The 11,542-nt window shown below is 39.0% G+C and overlaps 1 protein-coding gene across 5 annotated transcripts in view; it reads left to right on the forward strand.

Moving 5' to 3' along the window:
* Positions 1 to 9,401, forward strand: part of GPD2 (glycerol-3-phosphate dehydrogenase 2) — a 57,480-nt gene extending 48,079 nt beyond the window's left edge. For 3 of the 5 annotated variants that reach the window (XM_032190080.1, XM_032190081.1, XM_032190082.1), the window contains exons 11-17: positions 194 to 369; positions 977 to 1,108; positions 1,381 to 1,539; positions 3,009 to 3,121; positions 3,207 to 3,285; positions 3,409 to 3,507; positions 6,907 to 9,401. In XM_032190080.1, coding sequence (XP_032045971.1) covers positions 194 to 369; positions 977 to 1,108; positions 1,381 to 1,539; positions 3,009 to 3,121; positions 3,207 to 3,285; positions 3,409 to 3,507; positions 6,907 to 7,032 — 884 coding nt within the window. In that variant the 3' untranslated portion in view covers positions 7,033 to 9,401. Of the gene's footprint in view, positions 1 to 193; positions 370 to 976; positions 1,109 to 1,380; positions 1,540 to 3,006; positions 3,122 to 3,206; positions 3,286 to 3,408; positions 3,508 to 6,906 lie in introns of those variants that run through there. The other 2 variants (XM_032190083.1, XM_032190084.1) reach the window with 2 other exon arrangements.
* The last annotated feature ends 2,141 nt before the right edge of the window (positions 9,402 to 11,542 follow it).

Consider the following 11,542-nt stretch of genomic DNA (forward strand, 5'->3'; position numbering starts at 1 on the left):
TTATGCAAAACTCTGTTCCAACAGGGTAATTCTTTGCATTCCTACAATCAGGTAATGATCAATCTGTGGCAGTGTGACTCTCTTGTTAAAATGAGTCTGGTAAGAATAATGTGGTATGCAAAATGTGTAGTACATCGCAACTTCATGGTTTCCTTTGCTTTCCCTAAATAAAGAAGGAAATGTGTGATTACAGGTGGGAAGTGGACGACCTACCGTGCCATGGCACAGGATACCATTGATGCTGCTATTCAGGCACATGATCTGAATGCGGGTTCCAGTAAAACTATTGGGCTGCAGCTACAAGGGGCTGAGGACTGGAGTCCTACTCTCTACATTAGGTTGGTACAGGACTACGGGCTTGAAAGTGAGGTGAGTCCTTGTTATTGCTTATGCTCTGATACTTCTGTGTTAGAGGGTTTTGTCTTTTCACTAAACACAATACCTGCATAGTGTGTAATATGTGTCAGTGTGTATACTGTGTGTCTTAAATCTCTTAAGACCAATAAGAGCTTTTCATCTGACTAGGGGAAGGATAGCTTTTCAAATAAATCAAAAAATAAATAAAAAGCCACCACACACACATACAAAAACCCACCTACTAATTGCTTGTCTTTTCTCTTAAACTGTCAAAACACATTTTTTTCTTTCCCTTCCTCCTAATCTTCACTTTTTTTCTACTTTAAAATATTATTACACACTAGTGCTTATCTTCCTTAAGCCCAACAAAATCTATACTTTACATACAATCAGATTGTAGCAAAAGAGTTGAAGTATCGCTAGTCGTTTATATTGATACCTATGTAGTAGTATTAGTGCTGGTTTTACCCATTGACAGCATTAGCTGTTTCCTCCCACATGATCAAAATCTAATACTCTCTACAGCTTCTTTGTTATTAGTGATGAGAGAACTGACAAGAAAAAAAAGGCATATATTTTATGTGCTTACAAAAGCATAATGAATTTTTCAATTCCACAGGTGGCTCAGCATCTAGCTTCTACCTATGGTGACAAGGCTTTTGAGGTAGCCAAAATAGCCCAAGTTACAGGAAAGAGATGGCCTATTGTTGGAAAACGCCTTGTGTCTGAATTTCCTTATATTGAAGCTGAGGTATGTAAGAAAAACTACCTAATACTCTGAGTAATTTCTTTGGAAACAAGCAGGTTCTACTGCAGGTCCATCTCACTCTGAAAAGCACTTTCATAAGTCCTTTCCTTTAAGGTCCAGATTTTTTCATTTTCTTCACTTCCCCTGAGCATGCTTATTTCTATATAGATAGATAGATAAATGATTAAATATATTAAATATATTGCATATTACATTATACATTTATATTCAATATATGCTCACCTGTGTTTTTTCCCCCTTGTCTTACTATTTAGGTCATCTATGGTGTAAAAGAATATGCCCGCACTGCTGTGGATATGATTTCCCGACGGACTCGCTTGGCCTTCCTGAATGTTCAGGCTGCTGAGGAAGCTCTACCAAGAATTGTAGATATAATGGGCAAAGAACTTAACTGGAGTGAACAGAAAAAAAAGGTACAAAGGGCCTTTTTCATCTAAAAGTCTTATTTTTTCTTCAGTAGTTTCCATGTTGACAGTCTAAATTAGTTGAATAGAAAACTTCAATGATGCTTTCTTCCTGAGAGAATGATTCACTTGGTGTATTTCATTCTAAAGTCTTTATAAAAATAGCTGTGAAATGCATTGGTATCGGCCAAGGGGTGGAGAGCAAGTGAAGATCTGTATCCTGTTGTTCTTCTAAAAATGAAGCAGTCTTGGTGTTAATATTTCAACATGAATAGGATAGTATGTTCAGTGACACTTCTCAACAGGTCCATCGTAGAAGAGGAGAATTTTGCAATTCGTATCACTCCTTTCTGTCTGCTGTGTCTTTTGAAAAGCGGTGATAACTGAGTTTGCTACCATTCTTTGGCCTAAATTATTTTTAAGGCCACTGTTTGCTTCCTTTGTCCCAGTGGTTCAGTGCTCGAACATACTGTAGGACTGGCTCATCTCATTTTACTTGCCGTGCTGATAAAGTGGCTGTCTATTTGAGATAGCCTTTGTGTGCCTGCTCTGTAGTTAATGAGCTTAGTTCAGATGTCTTACCTTAAATGAAGGCACCTGATACCCATGCATTGAGTCACACCCTACATCCCTATTTAGAATTCCACAAACCATCAAAATCTTTGTCTCCAATCCTAGATGTAGACATCCTGTTGGTTTGGGGCTGAAGGGTAACTTGCGTGTTTATACTGAAGTATGTAAGATCAGAAGATCAACTAAACTATTCCAGACTGTCTTCAAGAGCAAGTCTCTGCTAGATGAAGCAGTTTATATTCATGTGCCTAGGAGTCTGTCCCTGTTACTGCAGCCATTACTCAGTATGCTTACACTTGTTTGTAATCTGTGCTGTGGCTTTTCATGGTGATGTTCTTTGTGGCAGATGCTTGCATTACTATCTTAGAACACTGTTTGGTGTACCCATAGCTCTAGAAAAGAACCATGCTCTACAGTACTTCATGAGATATAATTTGGTTTAAAAACCTTGCATGGAACTCTCAGGTAACAGATTAATATTATTACCATGAAAAACTGTTTGAAACAAAGAACATGCCTGATGTTGAGACTCGTGGTTTTTGAAAGATAAGTGAAATAGTGTGATATCAGCTGTGTTAAATGGCATTTTGTTGGCCTCATCTGCAAGTACCGTTCTTAATGAATTAAATAGATACTCCATATGTGACTGAAGGCATGCCGTGATCCTAAAAGCATTTACACAGTAATTAGAAGCCTTTTTTAGGCTTGATACTTCTTTGAAAGACTAAAAGGTGACTAAGATGAACTTCTTTTAATACTTTTCAGCTGCCATCTGCTTAATTGTTGGACCTTAGGTAAACTGTTGTTACGTGGAAAGAGCAAATAAAGTACTAAGTTTTAAAAATAACTGTGTAGGGACTTACTATTCCTCAGATATAAAGACAGCTTTTTCTTATTTATCGTAGGAAGAACTTGAAGCTGCTAAAAAGTTTCTGTATTACGAAATGGGCTACAAAGTAAAATCAGATCAATTAACAGACAGCTCTGAAATCACTCTAGTGCCTTCAGATATTGAAAGGTAAGTAAAATAAGAGTTCCCTATGTTGCTAGGAGTTAATACCATTGAACATAGTTTTTGCCCACTGATAATCGTTATCTTGCAGGTACAAGAAGCGATTCCATATGTTTGACAAGGACAAGAAAGGTTTTATTACTATACTGGATGTGCAGCGTGTCTTGGAGGTAAAGTTTCCTTGTGTTCTTTTGGTTTCTTTCTTAAGCCTCTTACCTGCGTTGCAGTGTGGTATAAGTCATACTGAGCAATGCAATTGACGCTTCTGTGTTTTGTTTTCTTTTTTTGACTAGAGCATCAGTGTACAAATTGATGAAAAAACACTTCATGATATTCTAAATGAAGTAGATCTGAACAAAAATGGACAGGTTGAGCTCATTGAGTTTCTGCAGGTAGGTATTTCTTTGAAAAAAAGTTGTAGATTTAACAAACAAAGGCATAGGTATTTTTCCCCTCTGTTCTGAAGAGCTGGGTTGGAGAGGAGGTAAATGATGCTTGGGTAACATGATAGTATTGATGCTGTTTGCCAGATTGCAAGACAAAAATGACACACAGCCAGCTCCAGGCAACTGTAAAATCCTTGTATTTTATTCCTGTGCAGAAACAATTAGACCCAAAGAACAGGTCCAATTTTCCAAGTACACCGCAATACAGATCTGATTTTGGTTTTCAATACAGAAATGATACTTAAGTATATTGAAAGCAAGACAGTTGTCTGTCAGAAGGTACATTGTGGTTATGCACCCTGACGTTTAACTAAGCCAGTTAAAATGATTAAAGTATTCAAAATAGCTTAGAAAGTACTAAAGAAGTTTGCGGTTAAGGTACATCCAGTCCATATTATTCCATTTCAGCTCCTGGGTTGATAAACAATACCTTCATTTGTATGAAAGATATTACGTTGACAACCTGTACATCTGCTTTTTGCAGGGATTTAAAATAAGAAAATTAAAGGTGCTACTGAAATGTTTGTTCACCCAGGTCCTCTAGCATATGCAGGATGCCAGTTAGCTTTGTTTTTGTAGAGTTTTTCTTGGTGTGGTATTTCAAGTGACTGCCATGTCTTTCCTACATGGTGGCAATGATGAATGCCGAACATGAGATAAATTAATGCTGGGGATTTTGGTCAATGTCAGCCCTTTCTTCACTGTGTCAAGTTAAACAAACAAGATCAAGGCAAAGGAAATGGTAATTGTCTCTCTTGAGATGAGCTGTAGATAAGACGAGCATTGTTGAATCTAAATGCAGAAAATTTTCACAGGTTGTGTCCAGCATTAGAAAAAAAGGACTGTTTATTTACTTAAAATGTGGCAATTCAGCTGAGTAACTGGAATGTACTTTTAAAAATGGATATATATATATATATAATATCCCAGAACCGTCTTACTGAGATATAAGAGAAAATCATAGCTGATTGTCTGGCTATTGAGAAGGGTCTCCCTCTTACATCGCTTTGCATAAGAAAACTTACAATTAGAGTGGGGAAAAAACCTACACCACTGACTGTAATGACTGTGTTAAACTATAATTTGGTTAGTTTGGATACACTGTGGTTAAGTCAAAGCAACCAGCAATTAATGTCTGCTGTGGATTTGTCTGTGGTGGCCTTGTTTTTTTTGCTTTACTCTGATAACAGTCTCATTAGGGGTTGCCTATCCAAAGTCATAATACCTCTAAAATACAAGTGACAAGTCACTGTTTTGTTGTAGTTTCGAAGTTACTTTTTTTTATTTTTTAATTGTGCAATTATTTGGCTACTGGCTTCTCTTTGAGAAGAAAATGTTCCTAAACATTTCATAATGTAAGCTGTATTTAAAGCTGATGACTGGCGCTGCAGTAAGGGTCGCTTGCACCCATGCGCTCCCTTCCTGCAGGGGCAGGGAGCAGCACGCAGGGAGCTGCTGAGCAGGAGTGAGCTAGGAAGTGCAGTGACAACGTTAGCAGGAGGTTGCCATGGAAGGAACAAAATACGCTAAATGTTTGTTTAATTTTTTAATGGATCTGTTAAGTCAGCTCCCAATACTTTTGTGTTTGCTCTCTGAAAACTTTCAAGTAATTACATTGTACTGCCAGAATGCTTGTGGAAAGCAGTGTGCAAATATTTGTGGACCTTCATATTAGAGTATAGGAACACGTTGTCCCGGGGTGGCGGCGTTGCTTTCCAGGTGGCGAGCAGAGCAATGCCAAGTGGCTTCCTTAGCCCAGCTGCAGGCTGCCAGCGTGTCCCGAATGCTGGTCGTGGGGAACCGCTCTCAGCAGCCACTGGTGTTTGGAGGGGTCTCACAAATAGAAAGCAGGCCAAATTGATCCGTATCTAACACTAACAGGTCGTTCCGATTTACAGTTTTAGCAATGAATTTTCTCCTGCTGGCATCTACTTATTTTTTTGACCATTGTACCACCTGTCTTACCACAACGATTGCTTTTCTGAAGGCTTGCATACCAAAATTTTGTTTTCATGGCAGTGCCAGAGGGCTAAGATATTTTTGTCCAGTCTCTTCCCTGAAGAGCATGCAGTATAGCTGGACAAGCCACCCCCAAGGCTGGTCATGGAGTGTCTGTGAAGCAGAGCGGATTAGGTGTAACAGCAACGCCACTCCTAGAGCCTTGTTAGCATCTGCAGGGACCACTTCAGAAGCAGGAAGGGAGGCAGGGGAGAATAATGCTAAGTCTGAGCGATGCTGGACTGCCCTTGCTGCCTGTAGCTGCTCTCTTGCAGCTGGTCTGTGCTTCCCATCCTCCTACCTCTGCCTTTCCTCAGGCCGCACGGGGTAACCAAAAGGCCTCCAAAAGGCATGGAAGTTTTTCCAACCTGGCTGTGCCTCCCCTTCCTGAGTAATCATTCCTGTTTTGACATGATTATCCAAAACATTCCTGTTTTGAATGATTATCTGCAGGTCCAGCTGCAGATATAATACTTCCCTATAGAAGGGAAGAAATCTGAAGGAGTCCAAGCACTCAATGGGAGTAAGAAATTGCATTTTGTTAGTGCCAATTGCTTTCCACAGTAGTCTTTGACAAGCTGACTGCATGTAATTTCAAGTCTAATGCTCACTTTATCCATGGGATAAAAAAGAATTAACTAAAATCTTAGCGCTAGTGTGTGTTCGGTAAGGTAGAGCTGAGTCCAGTTTCAAGGACTTAAAGGCAAATTACTTTTAAAAGTCTATAAAAATTTGGATTTGAAAGAACTGTGGAAGTCAAGTACCCTACCTCTACAAAGAAGAGCATGTGAGTGAAAGGGTGTAGTCCAGGGTCAGTAGTGGATCAGGAACTGTGTTCTTCTGTAAGTTTCCATCAGATTTAAAAAAAAAAAAAAAAAAAAAAAAAAAAGTTGGGGGAGGAGCCTGTGAAATAGATGGGTTATCCTACTTTTTTAAATGCCACTGAAAAAAAAAATGGTGTTAATGGATACCTGCACTATTACTTCAAATTGGGTCACAACTGGTGGTTCTGTTGCCACTGAGTCCTGGCCAAAACTTTATTTACATTTTCCAGAAATATCAGCTGAGCTTTGAGGGGAGTCTGAAACTATGCAACAGTTCTGCTTTATATGTGGAAGAATCAGTTTTGTATCTACATAACACTTGCCACTGGTTCTTGGATGAACTAATCAGCTCAGCCATGGTTTACCCGGGAGCTGTGCTGGTGCCCAAGGGGCAGGACATCCCGTGATGTTTGCACATCTCTCGCGTGGAGGAGGTGGTAGCACGGCTGAGGCTGCACCATCTGCCTCTGCTCTTTGTCTTGCAGATAAGTTAACGGGATGCTCTCCGTGTTGTTTCTTTCAGCTCATGAGTGCCATTCAGAAGGGCCATGTGTCTGGAAGCCGGCTGGCTGTCCTCATGAAGACTGCCGAAGAGAACTTGGGCCAGAGAGTGGTGATCCCGGTGGACCGCAGTGGTGGAGGGCTGTAGCTCGAGCACAGCCTCTGTTCACAGCCGCGGCTAACGGGTATGCGTGGCTGCATCTCTGCTGAAAACATTCCAGTGCTTTCGACTGTCCTTGCTTGTTCAAGGTGACTGGTATTTGTCCATTGGTGTAGCATTTACAAAAATACACTGGTGCACTTGTTTTACTAATGATTTTCTGTACGGCTCTTAACACTCCAACATGTGGCCTTTCGGATTGGGTATGCTTTAGTCATAGAAGTTTATTAACAAGAAGTTGGAATGCAGTCCAGAAAGATCTGGGTGCACACAAACACGTGCACGTGCTGCCTTGTTCATTAACTTCTATACCACCTTTACCTTTAAAGAAAAAGTGAATCCTGCCTTTAAGGAAAGCATTGCGTTGAGATTTGTAAATATGCTTTTAGTACTTAAAAGCTGCAGGGCTGTCCACTTCAACAAAGATCAGTAGAGGGAAAGCTGATGTTCTGGCTTCGAGACAATATCACAAAAGGAACAGAACAATTCAGTAAAGAACTGTCAGGATTATTTATACTACCTTCCATTGATGGTAGGTTTTGCTCTTTTTGAGTGTTTTGTTATTTCTGTGCTATCTATACTTAGCAAGACACAAGTATCAGCAGTATGAAGCTGGAAAACTACAACACACCTCAGTTGATCATCCAAACTAATAATTCAGTTAATACTAGAGGATGGCTTTCCTTTCTCCCATCTTAATAAGAATAAGCTTCCTTTAATAAATAGCATTGTCTAACAGGTGGCATTTTATGCTGTGAAGCGCTTTGTACTGTTTCCAGTTTGAGACAAACACTGGTCCTATGTAGAACATGGCAGTTTTGATAACGCAAGTTTTTATTTAAAAACTCAAAGTCACACAGTGAAACTTGTTTTGCATTCCGCTAAATTTTCTGCAAAAGTGAAAGGGCTATTTTTCTGCAGATTAATGTAAAGATTAAGAAAAATAAATAAAAAAATTAGGACCACTCACTTGATCTGTTTTCAACAGTGTTGCAACTGGCTGTTTGCCTTTCTGCTAGGTCGACTAAATTCAAGATCAGATGGAAGATTCTTGCCTGATGTAGAACAAGGAAGGAAAAACACGAGTGGTTTATTGATCAACTTATTCTGTTATGTTTGAGTATAAATACCAGTTCACAACTCAAAAACCTCCGTTCTAAGGGGTCAGAATTTCTGCTTATGTGAAATCTGATACTTGAACTGCTGTCACCACTTTTACTAATGAAAAACATCAGCACAATAACACAGCAAAGATTATTTCTGTATTTAAAAGGGAAAATGATTGTCTAAATGAAATGGAGAGGCTGAGGAATATTAGTATATAGTATAATAAGCACAGATGTTTGTGGCTGTAGAGGCAGAGTCCTTTTAATAAAATAATTTTAAAAAAGTCAAATGTTTTTGAAACCTTAGAAAAAAAAAAAAAAAAGTGAGGGCAAGCCTCATCTGTAATTCTGTGAATTAGTGTATTTCTTTTAGCCCAAACAATTGGTAAAACCTCTCCAGGTTTATTTCTGGAAATATTGGGTAAAATGCCTTTAACTGATTTTTTGCATGTTAACTTAAATTTAACTGAAATTTCAGCTGCCTGAAAATGCAGATGTTGTTAAGGGGTTCTGACTCTTGCTTTGAGTCCTGTACAAGTTAGGCACAGTCTATGTGAATGACGAGTTAGCACATTTGACAGCATAAGAAACATTTTTATGAATGAAAGGGTTTGTTTCTGTGGTACTGTAAACTTTCTTGAAATATATTCTAGTTTATTCAAGTGAGTATGCTAATGTTTGGCACAGCTTCACATTACCAAAACCCTTCTCAAATAAGAACACAATAAGATTTTACATACACTGCAGGCTTGGATGGAAATGGATGTACAATACACAGGTTATTTTGGTTCAGTGAGCAGGAGCCAGGTAAGGAGGGAAGTGGTTTAGGATACTGTTGTTAATTTAAAATAAAAATAAAAATTGTAATGAGACCTTTTCTAGGCCACAAAAAGAAAAATATTTAATCTTCAACATCCCTTGTATTGTATAAAGAAAACTCCTCTCCCACTCCTCTGTAAGTGGCACTGTTAAGAATTAATAATACGAGTTTCCCTGTGAAGCCAGGATTTTCTGCTTTGTACCCAAAGTATATTTTGTTCTATTGTTTTAGTAATACTGCACACAGAACGTGACTTTGGGATTTTCTTGGCTATATGTGTGTCCTCCGATATGAATGTGCTTTGCATCTTAGGCACTTTACTCTCATGGATCTCTTTTGTATGGCACAGCAAGATCTTGTATGACTGCCTTGTGTAACGAGAAGATTGTGTGTGTTGCTTAAAACAACTGAATATATACATGGAAAAAAAATTCTAGAACCGTTTATTTCATCACTTCACATTTGTTTTTGGGAAAGCTTTTCTTGTTCGTTGGCTTTTCTGGTTTTTTCTTTTTTTTTTTTTTTTTTCCATGTGAATGTACTGCTGAAACAGTTGTTGTAGATGTCACTGTCATGCATTGTTCGGATCCCAGGTGGAAAAATAGTGTTGTGACTTCTGAGGAGGGAGCTGGGTTTGTGGAAGGGGGCGTTTTGTTTATGCAATAAGCTGCATGACGGGGGGAGTGCGGGTACATGCGCGTGTGTATAAATACACATACGCACACTGCATGTTTTACATGTGGCACTTAACGTATTTTGTTAAGTTATTGTTCTAGACTGAACTGTTAAATACTGTGTTTGAGGCTGGGTTGTCATTTTTATAACTGTCTTGGTGTTTTACTGCCATTATTTATTACTTTTGATATACAGAATGAGCCGCATGCATTTATAGAGCAATAAGAGGATGTATTTAATGTGCCTTGTTTTTAACTGAGTAAGAACTGAAAGCATGAATCAATAAAACTGAATAAAAATGGTCCGTTCACTGGCAGTTTATGGCAGTTACAGAAACAACTTCTGCTAGCCTTGAAAAAGTTTATTTTTAAAAGCCAGACATTCAAATAGATGCTTCTTAGGAAACATGACATGATTGTGTTCGTGTTTTCCCATTTTAGCTCAGAATTTAGCACTTTGTAGTTTAAAAATGAAAATGAGGAGTTAACACAGCACTTTAGCATTCTCGGGACGTAGAAGCTGTGTGCGTTTGCTGATGACACGCAGGGTAAGGAATTCTGCACGGCCGTCTTGTACTAAAATTACAGCCAGCCAATTGTGTCTGGCTTTTTTTTTTCCTGCAACAAAATCCAAGGCAAGTGTTCCTTCGCACACTGATGAATTTTATCATAACTAAAATCAATAGAAATGAATGGAAGAGATTTCATAATCCATTTTGATCATTTCATGTGTCAAGTTAGTCCAGGGTTGCCATGTGTTGATAAATGTTCCAACAGAAAAAATGCTATATATTTTCATTGTCAGTAAATCAGTAAAGCTGTTATCAGTTTTAACACAAATTTTATAATCTCCATATTATTTTATAGGTTTTAATTTATACTTCTAATAGGGATATTCCACGATTGTAGTAGCTGTGCTGAGCAGAGGGGGTTTTGTATGTGCAGCCAGAATAGCTCCCCTCCATATCCTCCCCCCCCCCCTTCCCCCCCAGAAACCCCCAGAAATAAAAAGGGCTGATACCTCTGGAGCGTAATTACAAAGATTATGAATTTTAGCTCATCTGTGGTGTGTAATATGTCAGAAAATGATGGCTATAGTCATCTTTGTCTCAAATATTTTGCAGTGCTTGGGTCATGCTCCTGAATTTTGCTACTCAACACCAAACTTGTACTGAAATGGAGCCTCTAGAGCAGTATTTTGGGACTGGGTTCCCTGTCTTTGCATCACTTCTTCATTCAGTGTTTAAAAATCCTGATCTATTGCAACTTATGTTCACTTGTGCACTGCAGCCCGTTTTAGAAATACAATACAGAATATCATAGCGACATTAATATTAAAGCGTTGATGCTTGAACTGGGTGTTTCCCGTGTCAAATATGAACTGATTGCATCTGTTGAGGAGAGAAAACAGTCTTCTGTAAGGATGACTCTTGGCTGCTAAGTGTTGTTCCTCCTCACTGAAAATGAGGGGCTTTCAGACTTGTGCTCTGCCTCCAGCTTGTTGTCCTTGTCCCCTTGTGCCCCCGCCCCCAGGTCTGCCTGCCTGCATCCTGGCGCAGCACGGACCGCACAAAGCGAGCGCGCCGCTGCTGGGGCTGGGAGATGAGACTTATGGCAGAATCGATACTTTCTTCACTCTGAAGATGCCACTAATGCAGGCGTGTGCTGGATTAATCTTGCTTTTTTTTTTTTTTTTTTTTTTTTTGCAAATGAAGGCAGAGATTAAATTTTGCTCCCCTGAGGAAGCCTGCAGCTTGCTGTTTTTTCACAACAGTCCTCTGCGAGAACTGTCATGATGTCAGATTACCCAGCTGAATATGAGCAGAGGGACTTGTTTCTGTAAATAAATAAATAAATAAACATTTCCCCCAATTTTTTTTTTTATTGTTCCTGTGCAT

The sequence above is a fragment of the Aythya fuligula genome, chromosome 6, assembly GCF_009819795.1.
Source record: "Aythya fuligula isolate bAytFul2 chromosome 6, bAytFul2.pri, whole genome shotgun sequence".
Classification (NCBI taxonomy): domain Eukaryota; kingdom Metazoa; phylum Chordata; class Aves; order Anseriformes; family Anatidae; genus Aythya; species Aythya fuligula.